Consider the following 20,816-nt stretch of genomic DNA (forward strand, 5'->3'; position numbering starts at 1 on the left):
GGGGTCTGTGGATGGCACTGTTATGGGGTGGGGGGGTCTGTGGATGGCACTGTTATAGGGTTGGGGGTCTGTGGATGGCACTGTTATGGGGTGGGGGGGTCTGTGGATGGCACTGTTAAGGGGGAGTCTGTGGATGGCACTGTTATGGGGTGGGGGGTCTGTGGATGGCACTGTTATGGGGTGGGTGGGTGTCTGTGGATGGCACTGTTATGGGGTTGGGGGGTCTGTAGATGGCACTGTTATGGGGTGGGGGGGTCTGTGGATGGCACTGTTAAGGGGTGGGGGGTGTCTGTGGATGGCACTGTTATGGGGTGGGGGGGTCTGTGGATGGCACTGTTATGGGGTGGGGGGGTCTGTGGATGGCACTGTTAAGGGGTGGGGGGGAGGTCTGTGGATGGCACTGTTATGGGGTGGGGGGGGTCTGTGTATGGCACTGTTATGGGGTGGGGGGGTATGTGTATAGCACTGTTAAGGGGGGGTCTGTGGATGGCACTGTTAAGGGGGGTCTGTGGATGGCACTGTTATGGGGTGGGGGGGTCTGTGGATGGCACTGTTATGGGGTGGGGGGGCTGTGGATGGCACTGTTAAGGGTGGGGTCTGTGGATGGCACTGTTATGGGGTGGGGGGGGTGTCTGTGGATGGCACTGTTATGGGGTGGGGGGGTCTGTGGATGGCACTGTTATGGGGTGGGGGGGTCTGTGGGTGGCACTGTTATGGGGTGGGGGGGTCTGTGGATGGCACTGTTAAGGGGGTCTGTGGATGGCACTGTTATGGGGTGGGGGGGTCTGTGGATGGCACTGTTATAGGGTTGGGGGTCTGTGGATGGCACTGTTATGGGGTGGGGGGGTCTGTGGATGGCACTGTTAAGGGGGAGTCTGTGGATGGCACTGTTATGGGGTGGGGGGTCTGTGGATGGCACTGTTATGGGGTGGGTGGGTGTCTGTGGATGGCACTGTTATGGGGTTGGGGGGTCTGTAGATGGCACTGTTATGGGGTGGGGGGGTCTGTGGATAGCACTGTTAAGGGGGGGGTCTGTGGATGGCACTGTTAAGGGGGGGTCTGTGGATGGCACTGTTATGGGGTGGGGGGTCTGTGGATGGCACTGTTATAGGATGGGGGGGTCTGTGGATGGCACTGTTATGGGGTGGGGGGGTCTGTGGATTGCACTGTTATAGGATGGGGGGGTCTGTGGATGGCACTGTTATAGGATGGGGGATCTGCGGATGCCATCCCCAGATCCCCCATTAACAGTGCCATCCCCAGATCCCCCATTAACAGTGCCATCCCCATCTGGGGGGTTTCTTTGCTGGGCTGGACTTTTATAGGCCCCCCAAATTTTACTTGCATCCCTGTTCTCTAAAGGGGCGGTTTTAGGGGGCGGTCCTAGGGGTGGGTAGGGGCGTGGCCAGGGGAGGGGGGCTGAGTTCCACCACCTTTTCTCTGAGAAAAAAAGCCCTGATCATAACCAAATGGAAAGAACATGGCACAACAGCAAACCTGCCAAGAGACGGCCGCCCACCAAAACAGGGCAAGTAGAGCATTAATCAGAGATGCAGCAAAGAGACCTAAGTTAACCCTGGAGGAGCTGCAGAGTTCCACAGCAGAGGCTGCAGTATCTGTACATAGGACGACAATAAGCCGTCCGCTTTATAGAGTTGGGCTTTATGGCAGAGTGGCCAGAAGAAAGCCATTACCTTCAGCAAAAAACAAAAAGGCACGTTGTGAGTTTGCAAAAAGGCATGTGGGAGACTCCCAAAATGTATGGAGGAAGGTGCTCTGGTCTGATGAGACTAAAATTGAACTTTTCGGCCATCAAAGAAAACCCTATGTCTGGAGCAAACCCAACACATCACCCAAAGAACACCATCCCCACAGTGAGACATGGTGGTGGCAGTATCATGCTGTGAGGACTGGGAAACTGGTCAGAGTTAAGGCAAAGATGGATGGTGCTAAATACAAGGATATTCTTGAGCAAAACCTGTACCACTCTGTGCCTGATTTGAGGCTAGGACGGAGGTTCAGCAGGACAATGACCCCAAACACACTGCTAAAGCAGCACTTGACTGGTTTAACCACTTAAGGACCACAGGTTTATACCCCCCTAGTGACCAGGCACTTTTTTACAAATCGGCACTTCACAAATTTAACGGTTTATTGCTCGGTCATGCAACTTGGCACCCAAATGAATTTTACCTCCTTTTCTTCTCACAAATACAGCTTTCCTTTGGTGGCATTTGATTGCTGCTGAGATTTTTCGTTTTTCTGATATTAATCAAAATAGACCGCAATTTTCTCAAAAAAGTGTATTTTTAACTTTTTCTGGTAAAATTGTTCAAATATAATTACATTTCTATACAAGTTTGTGTCAGAATTTATTGTGCTACATGTCTTTGATAAAAAAAAAATCCAATAAGTGTATATTTATTGGTTTGCGCAAAAGTTATACCGTTTACAATCTATGGTACAAAAATGTGAATTTCCGCATTTTGAAGCAGCTCTGACTTTCTGAGCACCTGTCATGTTTTTTGAGGTGCTAGAATGCCAGGATAGTATAAATACCCCCCAAATGACCCCATTTTAGAAAGAAGACACCCCAAAGTATTCGCTAAGGGGCATGGTGAGTTCATGTATGATTTAATATTTTTTCACAAGTTAGCGGAAAATGACACTTTCTGAGGAAAAAATAATAATAATAAAGTTTCCATTTCTGCTAACTTCTGGCAAAAAAAAAAAAATCTCCCACGGACTCACTATGCCCCACAATGAATACCTTGGGGTGTCTACTTTTCGAAATGGGGTCATTTGTGGGGTGTGTTTACTGTTCTGGCATTTTGGGCAGGGCTAAATTGTGAGCAACCCTGTAAAGCCTAAAGGTACTCGTTGGACTTTCGGCCCCTTTACGCACCTAGGCTGCAAAAAAGTGTCACACATGTGGTATCACCGTACTCAGAAGAAGTAGGGCAATGTGTTTTGGGGTGTATTTTTACATATACCCATGCTGGGTGAGAGAAATAACTTTGTATATTTTATTTTTTTAAAGTTGTCATTTACAGAGTGTAGGAGAGTCCCCGGAATAATAATGGACGGACGATACGTGCCACCAGAGGTCCTGGCCTCGGTGGAGTAAGAACCGGATCATTGCGGTTACAGCGGCGAATGCTGCTGGTGCAGCGTGTCCGGGCCGGTTTTTACTGGGAACAGGTAAAGAGCTGGGGGGGTGCCTGTTCCCCACGGCCAGCCCAGGTTTTTGGTAGAGCTGGGCCTTTAAAGAACCCAGCCTGCTGATGATGGGGGTGGGGTGTGTCTTGCTGTGCTGGAGATTTCCACAGACAGAGTCAGTGCTGGAGAAGGAGAGTCTGGGCGCAGCACACATTGAAGGATAGTCCTGGGACCTGTGGTGCTACGAGCCAAAGTGGCTCTGGCCTGAGGGAGACAAAGGCAGGTAGCCTACAAGCCTGCAGAAACTGCTGTGGTCTGTCCAAAACAAGGTGACTCAAACCTGCTGTTTAATTTCTATGGAAGGACTTTTGTTTATGCACTATGTGGATATGCACCTGTGTGGTCTGCACATTGCCTGTTATGCCTTTGGTGTAAATAAAGTCACGGTGAACCACAAAGACTGTCTGTGATTGCCTCAATACTGCCGCCGCTACCGTAGCCTACCACGAGCACATCCCCACAAGAGATATTTCTCACACCCAGCATGGGTATATGTAAAAATACACCCCAAAACACATTGCCCTACTTCTTCTGAGTACGGCGATACCACATGTGTGACACTCTTTTGCAGCCTAGATGCGCAAAGGGGCCCAAATTCCAATGAGTACCTTTAAGATTTCACAGGGCATTTTTACAAATTTGGATTCCAAACTACTTCTCACGCTTTAGGGCCCCTAAAATGCCAGGGCAGTATAAATACCCTACAAGTGACCCCATTTTGGAAAGAAGACACCCCAAGGTATTCCGTGAGGGGCATGGCAAGTTTATTTTTTTTTGGCACAAGTTAGCGGAAAATGATTTTATTTTTATTTTATTATATTCCACTAACTTGTGACAAAAAATAAAATTTTACATGAACTCGCCATGCCCCTCACGGAATACCTTGGGGTGTCTTCTTTCCAAAATGGGGTCACTTGTGGGGTATTTATACTGCCCTGGCATTTTAGGGGCCCTAAAGCGTAAGAAGAAGTCTGGAATCCAAATGTCTAAAAATGCCCTGTGAAATCCTAAAGGTACTCATTGGAATTTGGGCCCTAGGCTGCAGAAAAGTGTCACACATGTGGTATCGCTGTACTCAGAAGAAGTAGGGCAATGTGTTTTGGGGTGTATTTTTACATATACCCATCCTGTGTGTGAGAAATATCTCTGTAAGGCCTCATGCACACGACCGTTGGGTGCATCCGTGGCCGTGACTTTCAATGGGTCTGTGGAAAAATCGAAAAATGCACCGTTTTGCAGCCGCATCCGTGATCCGTGTTTCCTGTCCGTCAAAAAAATATGACCTGTCCTATTTTTTTGACGGACAACGGTTCACGGACCCATTCAAGTCAATGGGTCCGTGAAAGAACACGGATGCACACAAGATTGGCATCCGCGTCCGTGATTCGTGGCCGTAGGTTACTTTCATACAGACGGATCCAAAGATCCGTCTGCATAAAAGCTTTTTCAGAGATGAGTTTTCACTTCGTGAAAACTCATATCCGACAGTATATTCTAACACAGAGGCGTTCCCATAGTGATGGGGACGCTTCTAGTTAGAATATACTACGAACTGTGTACATGACTGCCCCCTGCTGCCTGGCAGCACCCGATCTCTGACAGGGGGCTGTGATCCGCACAATTAACCCCTCAGGTGCTGCACCTGAGGGGTTAATTGTGCATATCATAACCCCCTATAAGAGATCAGGGCCTGCCAGGCAGCAGGGGGCAGACCCCCCTCCCTCCCCAGTTTGAATATCATTGGTGGCCAGTGTGCGGCCCCCCCGCCCCCCCTCCCTCCCTCTATTGTAATATCATTGGTGGCCAGTGTGCGGCCTCCCCCGACCCCCCTCCCTCCCTCTATTGTAATATCATTGGTGGCCAGCGTGCGGCGCCCCCCCTCCCTCTATTGTAATATCATTGGTGGCCAGTGTGCGCCCCCCCGGCCTCCCCTCCCCCCCCCCCCGATCATTGGTGGCAGCGGAGAGTTCCGATCGGAGTCCCAGTTTAATCGCTGGGGCTCCGATCGGTAACCATGGCAACCAGGACGCTACTGAAGGCCTGGTTGCCATGGTTACTTAGCAATATTAGAAGCATCATACTTACCTGCTGCGCTGTCTGTGACCGGCCGGGAGCTCCTCCTACTGGTAAGTGACAGATCATTAAGCAGACCTGTCACTTACCAGTAGGAGGAGCTCCCGGCCGGTCACAGACAGCGCAGCAGGTAAGTATGATGCTTCTAATATTGTAATATTGCTAAGTAACCATGGCAACCAGGCCTGCAGTAGCATCATGGTTACCGATCGGAGCCCCAGCTATTAAACTGGGACTCCGATCGGAACTCTCCGCTGCCACCAATGATCGGGCAGGGGAGGCCGCACACTGGCCACCAATGATATTACAATAGAGGGAGGGGGGGGCCGACGGAGGCCGCACACTGGCCACCAATGATATTACAATAGAGGGAGGGGGGGGCCGACGGACGGATCACGGAAAAACGGAACCCGTTTTTGCGGACTGCAAAAAAAACGGTCATGTGCATGAGGCCTAAATGACAACTTTTTCAATTTTTTTTATACAAAGTTGTCAATTTACAGAGATATTTCTCTCACCCAGCATGGGTATATGTAAAAATCCACCCCAATACAAATTGCCCTACTTCTCCTGAGTACGGCGATACCACATGTGTGACACTTTTTTGCAGCCAAGTTGCGCAAAGGGGCCCAAATTCCAATGAGTACCTTTAGGATTTCACAGGGCAGTTTTACGCATTTGGATTCCGTGAGAGGTATGGTGAGTTCATGTATTTTATTTTTTGGCAAAATTTAGTGGAATATGAGACTTTGTAAGAAGAAAATAATAATAAATTTCCACTAACTTGTGGCAAAAAAAAACTCGCCATGCCCCTCAAAAGTGATCTTTATATCGCTGCAGCGATTTTACGGTGTTTTTGCAGTGATCAGAAAAAAAAAATTCCGTCACTGCGGTGGGGCGGACTGAACGCAAGTGTGCGCACAAGATCAGGCCTGATCGGGCGAACACTGCGTTTTTTGTAGAGCCTAAGGTGACCCTAATGTACTGATATAGATCTGATTGCGATCAGTCTTGATCACTTACAGATACTATATAGTACTAGTGCTGATTAGCGACAGCGATAACGCTAAATAGCGACTAATCAGTGACTGCGGTGCGGTGCGGTGGGCTGGGCGCTAACTACCTAACAAGTAGCTAACTAACTGGCGGTGATAAGGGACCCTTAGGCCCCATTCACAAGTCCGCAAATCTGTTCCGCATTTTGCGGAACGGAATTGCGGACCCATTCATTTCTATGGGGACAGACTTTGTCCCACTCGGATCCGGAATTGCGGATCTGCACTTCCGGGTCCGCACTTCCGTTCCACAAAAATATAGAACATGTCCTATTCTTGTCCGCAATTGCGGACAAGAAAAGGCATTTTCTATATAGTTCTGGCAATGTGCGGATCCGCAAAATGCGGAAAGCACATTGCCGGTGTCCGTGTTTTGCGGATCCGTGGATCCGCAAAACACATACGGATGTCTGAATGGAGCCTTACAGGGGGGTGATCAGGGAGTCTATATGGGGTGATCAGGGGTTAATAAGGGGTTAATAAGTGACAGGGGGGGGGGTGTAGTGTAGTGTGGTGCTTGGTGCTACTTACAGAGCTGCCTGTGTCCTCTGGTGGTCGATCCAAGCAAAAGGGACCACCAGAGGACCAGGTAGCAGGTATATCAGACGCTGTTAACAAAACAGCGTCTAATATACCTTTCTGATGTGATTATTTTAACATCTACAGCCTGCCAGCGAATGATCAGCGCTGGCAGGCTGTAGTATAACTCCCGAGCAGCGCGCCGATGACGTCACATCTTCCGCAGGCGCACTGAGGAAGGAGCGGCCGAGTGAGCGTCCTCCTATCAGTGCGCCTGCGCCGACTGAAGACCGGTACGGCGCAGGCGCGAGATTAAGAACGCAGACAGGGCCAGCCAGAGGAGGAGAGCGCTCGCTGGCCCTGTCAATCAACAAGAGGAGGGGGCGTTTTTTTGAAAGGAGGATGCGGCGGCTACCAGCAAGTAACCGCCCTACTTGCTGGTAGCCAGGTAATTAACATATTATAAAAGTGCGGTTTTTAAAGAAACTAGACAACAGATAAGGGTAAGAGCACTATATATTGAATAATTGCACTATAAGGATTTTAATTAGCCCAAAAATGAAAAATGACTTTTGGGGGGTGACAGAAGCCCTTTAATTCCAGGTTGTGAGGCACCAAAATACGAAAAAAGTCAAGGGGGTGAATACCTTTGCAAGGCACTGTATTTATATAGAGAGAGATTGAGAGAGGCAGTGAGGGCAACAGTCAGTCAGCCAAGTAAACTAGGCCATGTGACAGATGAACGTGATGTCACCTGCCCTTGGAAGAGGCCTAAGTGCTCACAGAGTGCCATAGTCTCTTCTTACAGCTGATCGGGTGGCTGGATGTCAGACCCTGACCAATTTGATATTGATGGCCTATCCTGAGGATAGATCATCCTTTTTTTTTTATGTCACCATACAGTGTATATATATATATATATATAATAAAGAAAGCAGGACTGCACTCCGGATTGTGATGAAAATCAAAGCAGTTTTATTCACCCATATAATGGCAAATCTTGCGACGTTTCAGCTCATACGAGCCTTTCTCGGCTTGAGAAAGGCTCGTATGAGCTGAAACGTCGCAAGATTTGCCATTATATGGGTGAATAAAACTGCTTTGATTTTCATCACAATCCGGAGTGCAGTCCTGCTTTCTTTATTATACTATTGGGGATTGCCGTTGTCCCCCCCTTGGATATTGCACCCCTCTTCCAGGCTGGTGCTCCCGCTGGATTTTCTTTTTCTATATATATATATATATATATATATATATATATATATATAAAAATCCTAAAATCCAGCAGTTTTCACACTGGCCACTAAACCTAATAGGCTGATATGTCCAGAAGTGATCCCTTTTAAAGTGGTTACCTCATTATCATTACAGGCAGGATCACAATAAATGATAAAGCTCACATCACCATTTAGCTTTCCGTTCTTCTGATCCTTCAGAAGAGCAGGATAAAAAAATAAATAAAATAAATGTCTGCTGGACAAAAAAATGTTGCTTGTAGGACTTTATTTCCAGTCATATCATAACTAATCTCTGACAGAAGTGACACAAACTGATCTGTAAACTGACCATAACTGATGCTCAAAATAATGGATATGGTTTTTTCCTTTATTTTTCTGTACTTTTAAGGCTACTTTCACACTTGCGTTTGGGGTTCCGCTTGTGAGATTCGTTTGAGGGCTCTCACAAGTGGCCACGAACGGATCCCCAATGCATTCTGAATGGATAAGGATCTGTTCAGAATGCATCAGTTTGGCTCCGTTCCGCCTCCATTCCGCTCTGGAGGCGGACACCAAAACGCAGCTTGCAGCAACCTCCGGCACTCCAGGTGTTCTAAAACTACACTTCTATGGGAGTTAGGCTACCTTCAGATGACCATAAGTGTTTTGTGGCCCACAAATCGCAAAACATGGATACCGGCTGTGTGGTTCCACATTTTGCAAGCCCTATATCGAAATTACTATTATTGTCTGCATCTTCCAGCCCCATCATTGCGGCCCCACTAAAATAAACGGGACACACCTGTTCCACAAAATTGCGGAACGGATGCGGACCCAGAAATACGGTTGTCTGAATGCACCCCTACAATAACAGCCAAATAAGTGTGCATGCTGGGAGTTGTAGTTTCACAGCTGCTGGAGTGCCGAAGGTTGCTGATCCCTGTTCTAAAGGATCAGAAGACGGAAATCTAAACTGTGATAGCTAACGCCTAGCTAACAGGATCCATTATTAACAATAGTTGTTGTCACAGCTCACATCCTCCCCCTCCCTGCACAATGACCTCTGTATAGGTCACAGAACATGTCGTAAAAACTATCCCATAGAAATCAATAGGGTACCTTTCAGTTTATTGTGGCCTATATACATGTGGTGTAAATTCATATTGCTAAATGCTGTTAACTGAACCTCAAGCAAGATGGCAGCCTTCCATATCATGTACAGAAAATAGAATAAAATAATCTACAATCCAGATTAGAAAAATCAATATAACTATCTGGTTTTAATTAGTAAAAAAATGCAGGTGACACATTTCCATACGTTTACAGTGCCGTACATTTAGGCCCCTTTCACACGAGCGAGTTTTTCGTGCGGGTGCAATGCGTGGCGTGAACGCATTGCACCTGCACTGAATCCTGACCCACTCATTTCAATGGCTGTGTACATGAGTGATGTTTTTCACGCATCACTTGTGCGTTGCGTGAAAATTGCAGCATGTTCTATATTCTGCGTTTTTCATGGAACGCAGGCCCCATAGAAGTGAATGGGGCTGCGTGAAAATTGCATTGCATCCGCAAGCAAGTGCGGATGCAATGCGATTTTCACGGGGGGTTGCTAAGGAGATGATGTGAATAAATAGGGATGAGCCCCGGGACCCCATTATAGTCCATTTACTTTATTATTTTCCATTATGGTGAGCACAGTGACGTCAGCGCAGGTCCTGCTGAATGAAGATAGAAGAACCTTCTATCTTCATTCAGCAGGACCTGCGCTGACGTCACCGCGCTCACCACATGGTGAGCGCGTTGACGTCAGTGCAGGTCTTTTTGCAGGTCCTGCAAGAAGAAGAAAAAAAGACGATAACGGCTGTGCGATCAAGTGGATGAGGTGAGTAATTTTTTTATTATTTTTTAACCCTCAATGGTCATTTTACTAAGCATTCTGTATTAAAGAATACTATTATTTTCCATTATAACCATGTTATAATGGAAAATAATAAAATCTACAGAACACCGAACCCAAACCCGAACTTGAGTGAAGAAGTCCGGGTTCGGGTCGGGGTACTAACATTCAGTTTTTTATCATGCGCGTGCAAAACGCATTAAAACGCTTTGCACTTGCACTGAAAAAACTAAACAACGCAACGCAATCGCAGACAAAACTGACTGAAATTGTGTGCGAACTCGCGTGGGTTTCCTGCAATGCACCCGCAACGCATCCAGACCTCTTCTGCGACGCCCGTGTGAAAGGGACCTTACAGTTCTCCGCGTGCACAAACAGCAGCAGGGGCCTGGCCAGGCCTGTCATATTCGCTGGCACTGCTGAAAACTCTGATTTGGGACGATTAAACCATTATAAGCTGCAATCAATACTGATCAATGCACCTAAGCAGTTTACAGAGGGTGGGGCCTCCCTCTCTCAGCCCATCGGCCCCCTGACAATGCGATTGCAGGGTGCCAATTGTTGCTATGTAAGCCCCCAGGCTGGGTCTCATAGGTGAACTATCAGTGTGAAACTGACAGTTCCAGTGCAGTCCAATATAGCATTTATTGTTCTGCATTGGAAATGGGTTCAGACCTCTAAAAGTTGAAGTCCCATAGTGGGACAAAAACAAAAAGTGAAAAAAAAAGTTTAGAGTGTATTACAATAAAAAAAAAAATCTATTCCCCCACTCAAGCCATCTACTGAAAAAAAAAAAAAAAGACATATTCTGTGTCGGCAGGTCTGTAGTGACTGGATCTATAAAATATCATATGATCTACCCCATCAGATGGACGCCCTAAAAACATAAATAAAAATGGTACTAGAACAGCCACTTTTTTGTCTCGCCTAATTAAAAGATTATTACTGTATTGAGCAATCAAAAAGTACTATGTACCCCAACATGGTACCAATAAAAACAAAAAATGGATGAAAAAAAGTTGAAAAATGTTGAAGTTTCATATCCATTTTGCTTTAATTCATGTGGAACACCGAAAGGGTTTACAAAGTTTGTAAAAAACAGTTTTGATTAGTTTGAGTGGTGTAGTTTCTAAAATGGGTCATTTATGGATACTTTCTATTACATAAGCCCCTCAAAGTGACATTAGAACTGAATTGGCCCTTAGGCCCCTTTCACACGAGCGAGTTTTTCGTGCAGGTGCAATTCTCACGCGGGTGCAATGTGGAGGCTTCCACTCAGTAGTGAGCCTGGTGAAGTCACCAGCACTGATGGGCGGGCTTTAGCGCTGAGATAGCCCGTAAAACGGCTAGGGCAGCGCTAAAGCCCGCCCGTCAGAGTCGGTGATGTCACCGAACACACTGCTGGACGGAAGCCTCCGCCCGGCAGTGTGTTATTGTAAATAAAATAGCCCTTGCCCTGCGCGATCTAGCGCAGCTCAAGGGAGCGCATCGGAGCATGAAATGCTCCAATGCTAGCATCAGGGGGGCTTCCTGGATGAAATTATGGGTATGCCCAGGTTCAGCTCTGAAACCGGACAACCCCTTTAACCGCCTCCGGACCGCCTAACGCAGGATTGCGTTCCGGAGGCGGTTGTTTTGTTCCTCCTTGATGCCCCGGTGCGTCATCTCATGAGACGCGAGATTACGCTCACAGCCGGCCCACATATGCCCATTGCGGGCCGGCAAAAGTTAAAGGACAATTTCGTCATCAGCCTGCCAGCCAATGATCATCGCTGGCAGGCTGGTGATTTTCAAAAAATCTAATCACAAGCCAGTTAACACATTATATTTATAAATATATTGTGTTAAATGGCTTCTGTGCTCTTCTGCTGGTCCTTTTAGTCGGTTGGTGCCAGCAGAGGAGAACATATCACTGTGAGTACACACCAAACACTACACTTAGCCCCATATCACCCCCCATCAACCCAATTAACCCCTTGATCACCCCTGTCAATCACTAGTGAAAGGGAAAAAAGTGATCAGTGTAAACTTAGGTTTTAGGTTAGTTTAGGCCCCTTTGGTAGGTAGTTAGCGTCGGTTAGCGCCCACCGCACCGCAGTCACTGATTCGCTGATTAGCGTATCGCTACACAGCATTGGTACTTTTATAGTATCTGTAAGTGATCAGAACTGATCACAGTCAGATCTATAATAGTATTAGTGTCACCTTAGTTCGCCCTCCACCCAAAACGCAGTGTTTGTCCGATCAGGCCTGATCGGTCGCCCACACGTGCGTTCACGCACGCCCGCCCCAGTGACAAAAATGTATTTATTTTTTTATCACTGCACAATCACTTCACAAGAGCTGCGACGATCAAAAAAATCTGTTTTGATATTTTTTTATCAATCACAGCGGCCTCCGGTACTTCGCTAGCCTCCCATTTGTAAGACAGGCTTGCTTTTTTTCTTGGGTAGTCTCAGGGAATACCCCCTAAATTTAGTTGACCAAATGGCAAGTAAGGGGTATTCTTCTGAGGAGGCCTACAGGATTCTGACCCAGTCGGATGAGGAATGGGAACCCTCATCTGACAAATCCAGCGGGTCAGAATACGAACCTGTAGAAAGCAGTGGCAGTCTGTCCCTAAGTTCGGACAATGAGGTTGAGGTCCCTGATACCACCAGGCATACCCGGCCCCGTGTTGCTAGACCACAGGTTGTGCAGGATCCGCTTCAAGGGCAGCAGAGTGGGGCTGGCGCTGTCGGATTACGTGGTGAGGCATACACCAGCAGCGCAGCCCATCCAGCACTGCCGTAGAACATGGTGAAGTGGCGAGCACCAGAAGGGCAGTTGAAGCTGGTACGGTGGCACGTGCATTAGTTCTCCCGTCGCAGCCACCGCACAGACAGGCCCGTAGAGCCCCTAGAGTCCCTGAGGTGCTGGCAAACCCTGATTGGCAGCCCCCAACTTCAGCCGCACCAGTAGTTCCCCCTTTCACCGCCCAGTCTGGAGTTCGGGTTGAGACAGCTTAGATCGGATCGGCACTGGGGTTTTTTGAGCTGTTCTTGACTGCGGAGCTCTTGGACTTAGTCGTGGCAGATACAAATCGGTATGCCACTCAATTTATAGCCGCCAACCCGGGAAGCTTTTATGCCGAGTCTTTCCGGTGGAAACCCGTCCAAGTTTCTGAATTTAAAACTTTTCTGGGCCTTCTCCTCAACATGGGCTTGACAAAAAAGCATGAATTGCGGTCATATTGGTCCACGAACCCAATTCATCACATGCCCATGTTCTCTGCTGCCATGTCCAGGACACGATTTGAGACCATCCTGCGTTTCCTGCACTTTAGTGACAACAGCACCTCTCGTCCCAGAGGCCACCCAGATTTTGGAAAGAAGACACCCCAAGGTATTTTGTGAGGGGCAAATCGAGTTCATGTAAAATTGTATTTTTTGTCACAAGTTAGTGGAATATGAGACTTTGTAAGAAAAAATATATATATATCATTTTCCGCTAACTTGTGCCAAAAAAATAAAAATTCTAGGAACTCGCCATGCCCCTCACGGAATACCTTGGGGTGTCTTCTTTCCAAAATGGGGTTACTTGTGGGGTATTTATACTGCCCTGGCATTTTAGGGGACCTAAAGCGTGAGAAGTAATTTGGAATCCAAATGCGTAAAAAATGCCCTGTCAAATCCTAAAGGTGCTCTTTAGAATTTGGGCCCCTTTGCGCACCTAGGCTTCAAAAAAGTGTCACACATGTGGTATCGCCGTACTCAGGAGATGTAGGGCAATGTGTTTTGGGGTGTCTTTTTACATATACCCATGCTGGGTGAGAGAAATATCTCTCTAAAATGACAACTTTGTATACAAAAATGGGAAAAGTTGACTTTTAGAGAGATATTTCTCTCACCCAGTATGGGTATATATAAAAATACACCCCAAAACACATTGCCCTACTTCTTCTGAGTACGGCGATACCACATGTGTGACACTTTTTTGCAGCCTAGGTGCCCACAGGGGCCCAAATTATAAAGAGCACCTTTAGGATTTCACAGGGCATTTTTTAGGCTTCCAGACTTCTTCTCACGCTTTAGGTCCCCTAAAATGCCAGGGCAGTATAAATACCCCACAAGTTACCCCATTTTGGAAAGAAGACACCCCAAGGTATTTCGTGATGGGCATAGTGAGTTCATGGAAGTTTTTATTTTTTGTCACAAGTTAGTGGAATATGAGACTTTGTAAGAAAAAAAAAAAAATCATCATTTTCCGCTAACTTGTGACAAAAAATAAAAACTTCTATGAACTCACTATGCCCATCGGCGAATACCTTAGGGTGTCTACTTTCCGAAATGGGGTCATTTGTGGGGTGTTTATACTGTCTGGGCATTGTAGAACCTTAGGAAACATGACAGGTGCTCAAAAAGTCAGAGCTGCTTCAAAATGCGGAAATTCACATTTTTGTACCATAGTTTGTAAACGCTATAACTTTTGCGCAAACCAATAAATATACACTTATTGCATTTTTTTTTATCAAAGACATGTAGAACAATAAATTTTGAGAAAAATGTATATAGAAATGTAGTTTTATTTGAAAAATTTTACAACTGAAAGTGAAAAATTTCATTTTTTTGCAAAAATTTTGATCAATTTCGATTAATAACAAAAAAAGTAAAAATGTCAGCAGCAATGAAATACCACCAAATGAAAGCTCTATTAGTGAGAAGAAAAGGAGGTAAAATTCATTTGGGTGGTAAGTTGTATGACCGAGCAATAAACCGTGAAAGTAGTGTAGTGCAGAATTGTAAAAAGTGGTCTGGTCATTAAGGGGGTTTAAAGGGAACCTGTCACCAGGATTTTGTGCATAGAGCTGAGGACATGGGCTGCTAGATGGCCGCTAGCACACCCGCAATACCCAGTCCCCACAGCTCTCTGCTCTTTTATTGTGTTAAAAAACCGTTTTGATCCATATGCAAATGACCTGATATGAGTCCTGTGTCCGGAGATGAGTCAAGTGGAAAGGAGCCCAGCACCGCCCCGCGTCCTCCAAATCTCCTCCTTGCTGGCTGACGTCACAGAGCTGGAGCGCCGAAATCTTGCGATGCGCGAGCTAGCGCATGCGTAGTTCGTTCCCTGTGCTGATGCCAGCACAGGGAATGAACATGATGCCGACACTTCGCATGCGCTAGCTCGCGCATCGCGAGATTTCGGCGCTCCAGCTCTGTGACGTCAGCCAGCAAGGAGGAGATTCGGAGGACGCGGTGCTGGGCTCCTTTCCGCTTGACTCATCTCCGGACACAGGACTCCTATCAGGTCATTTGCATATTGATCAAAAAGGTTTTTTAACACAATAAAAGAGCAGAGAGCTGTGGGGACTGGGTATTGCGGGTGTGCTAGCGGCCATCTAGCAGCCCATGTCCCCAGCTCTATGCACAAAATCCTGGTGACAGGTTCCCTTTAAGCTAGGGGGGCTGAGGTGGTTAAGCCAGTTTTACTTTATATCCGTTTTGATCATTTTCCCCCAATGTGTCATGAGAAAACTATATCAGAATGGCTTGGATAAGTAAAGGCATTCCAAAGTTATTTCCACATAAACTCACATATGAGATCTGCAAAAATAGCCAGGGTCTGGAAGGTGAAAAATGGCAGGGTCTTGATGGGGTTAAATGTTAGAGTACAGTAAGGGACCTGCCCAAAGAGTCTGCCTTGTGGTGGCAGGCTTAAAAAATCTGTAGGCCAAAACAAAGGCGTATAATCATATATGTGATCTGGTGTAGGATGGGAGCTGGTAGGAGAATGCAGGGGCCGGGGGGCCAGGGGTGAAGCCAGATGGGGTCAAGGGGGGCCCCAAAAAATATGCCTGGCCCAGTGACGAATTGCTTACCAATGACTGACACCTCACCAGTGACTGACAGCCCCTCCATGATTTACATCTCACACAAACACATGTAGTGATCAATACCATCTGTGTCTTGCTCAGTGTCCCCGGCTCTCCTTCTCACCGGCCGTCCCTTCTTCTTGACACTGCTCTCCCTAGTGTCTCTCTCCTCTTGGTTTCCCTTAATCAGACCTTCCCTCTTGTTTCCATGCCTGGTCACTGGCAGGTAGTCAGTCAGCTTGTGCTTTCTCTCCATGATCTGCAGTCTCGGGAACTGCTCCGACTTGTCCCAGTTAATAATACAATGTTCTGCCTTCTTCCTTGTTTATCTCTTGCTCGTCCCCACCTCTACAGGAAGCATGTGTCTAGTGACGATTACCTATACTGTCAACACTCTTACTGCACCACCTAGTGGACACAAGGGGGAATGCAATGTGTTTAGACAGTAGAAAGGTTTCCACTAAAACTGGGATGGATTGGAGTGCTGCAGGGCTGGACTATGGAAGAACTTGTGACCCACAAATCCTAACCCCTAGACCATGTAAATGCCCACTTGGAATAGGGTACATTTAGAAAACTTTGTAGACTATAATAGGATAGACGTAAAGAACTTAGGCTCTTTCACACGAGCGAGTTTTCCGCGCGGGTGTGATGCGTGAAGAGAACGCATAGCACCTGCACTGATTCCTGACCCATTCATTTCAATGGGTCTGTGTACATGAGCGGGTTTTTTTCACGCATCAGTTCTGCGTTGCGTGAAAAACGCAGCATGTTCTATATTCTGCGTTTTTCACACAGCCCTGGCCCCATAGAAGTCAAACGTGTGAAAAAAAACGCGTCAAAACGCATTGCACCCACATGCAAAAAACTGAGCAGCTGACAAAACTGACTGAACTTGCTTGCAAAATGGTGCGAGTTTCACTGAACGCACCCTGAACGCATCTGGACCTAATCCATCACGCTTGTGTGAAAGAGGCCTTAGTGGTTCATTTACTAAATGATACACGCCAGTTCTATATACTAAGTGATATACGCAAAAGCGCATCTGATATTTAATTTTCTACGCCTGTTTTACGTGTAGAAAATGGTCTAAATTTAAGCCAGCTAGGCAGCTGTCTTACAATTAGAGTGGTGGTGGATGCACCACTAGCACCAGTTTTTAAGACTGCCATCTAAAACGCCGGTCTTAATAAATGACCCCCTTAATCTATATAGCCTTGAGGAAGAAAGAAAAGTAGGGACATGATAACCTTTAACATATTTAAAGGTTTAAGTAGGGTTCAGGATAAAAGTGTTCTTAATAAGAAGATTAAAGGGAATCTGTCACCTGGTTTGAGCATATTAAGGTGTTACTACTGCCATGTGCAATAAAATACCTTATTTCTTGCTGGAGGTGCAGCGTACTCAAGTTAGGTTTAGAAATGTTCCTGGGTGTTGTAGTGCAATAGACACTAACCTGAGACGGCTGACTCTCTGCAAGGGCAGGTGATGATGAGAAATGTTCGTGACGCCAGTGCCAATTAAACGGTGGCACGCCGTTTGCTGATAGCAGGAATAACTGAGGAACCACGTGATGTTAAAACAGAATTCAAACTTTAGTAGTCATCATATAGGGACATTGACGGAAGCGCAGTTCCTTTGAAGACAGTTGATTTTCAATACAGTTGATGCAGGCAATATATATGTATATAGCAAGGTGACTTTAGAGCAGTACAGGCAGCTTGCACTCTATTCCTGACTGATCCTGGAACATAGAAACTCTTCTCCAAGGCCCATTGCCCTAGCTCTGGCGTATATCCTTGGTTTTATCTCTATCAAGTACCTCCTCTGTTGTCTTGAGTACCTCTTGCTTTTCTTGACTTGCCTCTGTCTCTCTCAGCACAGACTCTGGAAACTTCTGAACTGACTTCCTGGCTAGGCCCTAGCCTATTTATACTGAACTGGGGGCTCCCTCTGCTGGCTGGAATAAAGATTGCCTGCAACAGGCCTAACTGGCTTAAAGGGAAACATACATTACATTCTAGCAGTGTCGGGTAACCTACCCGTATGCTGCACACCCCCAGACTTTAACGTGAGTAGGGCCTCGTACTCACACACCTTCCTGAACCGGCATAACATGGTACATAACATATGCATTCCATTATAAATACAATAAATAATTATTTAACATTTGTAACTCAATGAACCAATGACACAAGGGAAAGGGGCGTCTTCTTGCTTCTTAGGCACGGCCGCTGACCTGGCACAGCGGACTTAGGGTGAACCAGGTTAGTCCATTGTCTTTGGTGACAGTATAATAACAGAACTACCCAGGAGTTTCTTGTGGGTGTATCACAGGCAAGGGCTCACGTGGGGGAGTCCATTCTTGCGCACAAATGTCCAGCAAGGCATTACCAGTAGCAACTGTTTGGGAGGAGACACCACCAGAATAGTCAAAGTCTCCTAAACGGACTGGCGGGCGTCCCCTGGTCATCCGGGTGGACCTTCTCAACACAGGGGTCTCCTCTTCCCTTAGCAACGAGGTAGAAGAGAGAGGAGCAACAGGAGGGTCTCCATCAGTGAGACCTTGGTCAGTGTTAAGGGAAATATGGCTTTTAGCCAGAACCTCATCCTGATGACCACACAAATATGCCTAATAATTGGACCCAGTGGTATTCACCCATTCAGTATGGCCAGTAGCATTGTGTCCCTTGTTAGCATATCCTAGGCAGTTGAACAACATCCTCTTGACCAAGAGATGGGGGAGATATTTGTGTGGTCACAGGGTGGAGTCTATTGTGGGGGGCTGGGACACAGCAAGATATAGGTGAAAGTTGGGAGTGAGGCGGGGGCTTCTCTTCCTGGACACCGATGGATGCAGGAGCAAGCTAAGTTATATGTGTGCGTATGTGGGTATGTATATAAGTATAATATCCCAGTAGCCTTTATATGTGTACATATAGATATTAGCAGTCTGCAATTGTATTACCAGTTAGATTATATGCTGTTTATGCATGAGTCTATATGTACATGTACTAATGGTCAGGTACTGGAGGTGAGTTGGTTAGAAGAGACTGTATATTGGTGGACTCTGGATATACTGTATATACATACACATTATTAGCCACATTTGCTTAGCATCCAGGGTGGACAGGAACTGAGGTGGCTGTGTGTGGTGGTGTCCTCTATGTATTGTGTTATCTGTATCTCCATGTATAATGTCCATTGCTTTGTCATCTCTATGTTATCAGTAAACTATTTTTATATATAAGTATCTGCGAGGGTTGTGTGTTGTTCCTGAGATATATGAAGGACTGGAAGAGGTGTAATTTTACATAGGATAATCGGGTTGTATGGGAAACAAAGGCAATTTGCTAGGAATAGAATACAGGGAGTGCAGAATTATTAGGCAAATGAGTATTTTGACCACATCATCCTCTTTATGCATGTTGTCTTACTCCAAGCTGTATAGGCTCGAAAGCCTACTACCAATTAAGCATATTAGGTGATGTGCATCTCTGTAATGAGAAGGGGTGTGGTCTAATGACATCAACACCCTATATTAGGTGTGCATAATTATTAGGCAACTTCCTTTCCTTTGTCAAAATGGGTCAAAAGAAGGACTTGACAGGCTCAGAAAAGTCAAAAATAGTGAGATATCTTGCAGAGGGATGCAGCAAAGCTTCTGAAGCGTGATCATCGAACAATCAAGCGTTTCATTCAAAATAGTCAACAGGGTCGCAAGAAGCGTGTGGAAAAACCAAGGCGCAAAATAACTGCCCATGAACTGAGAAAAGTCAAGCGTGCAGCTTCCAAGATGCCACTTGCCACCAGTTTGGCCATATTTCAGAGCTGAAACATCACTGGAGTGCCCAAAAGCACAAGGTGTGCAATACTCAGAGACATGGCCAAGGTAAGAAAGGCTGAAAGATGACCACCACTGAACAAGACAAACAAGCTGAAACGTCAAGACTGGGCCAAGAAATATCTCAAGACTGATTTTTCTAAGGTTTTATGGACTGATGAAATGAGAGTGAGTCTTGATGGGCCAGATGGATGGGCCCGTGGCTGGATTGGTAAAGGGCAGAGAGCTCCAGTCCGACTCAGATGCCAGCAAGGTGGAGGTGGAGTACTGGTTTGGGCTGGTATCATCAAAGATGAGCTTGTGGGGCCTTTTGGGGTTGAGGATGGAGTCAAGCTCAACTCCCAGTCCTACTGCCAGTTTCTGGAAGACACCTTCTTCAAGCAGTGGTACAGGAAGAAGTCTGCATCCTTCAAGAAAAACATGATTTTCATGCAGGACAATGCTCCATCACACGCGTCCAAGTACTCCACAGCCTGGCTGGCAAGAAAGGGTATAAAAGAAGAAAATCTAATGACATGGCCTCCTTGTTCACCTGATCTGAACCCCATTGAGAACCTGTGGTCCATCATCAAATGTGAGATTTACAAGGAGGGAAAACAGTACACCTCTCTGAACAGTGTCTGAGGAGGTGGTTGTTGCTGCTGCACGCAATGTTGATGGTGAACAGATCAAAACACTGACAGAATCCATGGATGGCAGGCTTTTGAGTGTCCTTGCAAAGAAAGGTGGCTATATTGGTCACTGATTTGTTTTTGTTTTGTTTTTGAATGTCAGAAATGTATATTTGTGAATGTTGAGATTTTATATTGGCTTCACTGGTAAAAATAAATAATTGAAATGGGTATATATTAGTTTTTTGTTAAGTTGCCTAATAATTATGCACAGTAATAGTCACCTGCACACACAGATATCCCCCTAAAATAGCTAAAACTAAAAACAAACTAAAAACTACTTCCAAAAATATTCAGCTTTGATATTAATGAGTTTTTTGGGTTCATTGAGAACATGGTTGTTGTTCAATAATAAAATTAATCCTCAAAAATACAACTTGCCTAATAATTCTGCACTCCCTGTAGAAGGGATGGAAAACGGAGATATACATAAATCTCCATTTTCCAAGAGACAAAAATCCCCT

The 20,816-nt window shown here is 46.1% G+C and overlaps 1 protein-coding gene across 1 annotated transcript in view; it reads right to left on the reverse strand.

The window, feature by feature from the left end:
- Positions 1–16,184, reverse strand: part of POLD4 (DNA polymerase delta 4, accessory subunit) — a 109,324-nt gene extending 93,140 nt beyond the window's left edge. Inside the window, exon 1 of the mRNA XM_040437560.1 lies at positions 15,922–16,184. Coding sequence (XP_040293494.1) covers positions 15,922–16,093 — 172 coding nt within the window. The 5' untranslated portion in view covers positions 16,094–16,184. The remainder of the gene's footprint in view (positions 1–15,921) is intronic.
- Between the last annotated feature and the right edge of the window lie 4,632 nt (positions 16,185–20,816).

Source organism: Bufo bufo, chromosome 6 (assembly GCF_905171765.1).
Source record: "Bufo bufo chromosome 6, aBufBuf1.1, whole genome shotgun sequence".
NCBI lineage: Eukaryota > Metazoa > Chordata > Amphibia > Anura > Bufonidae > Bufo > Bufo bufo.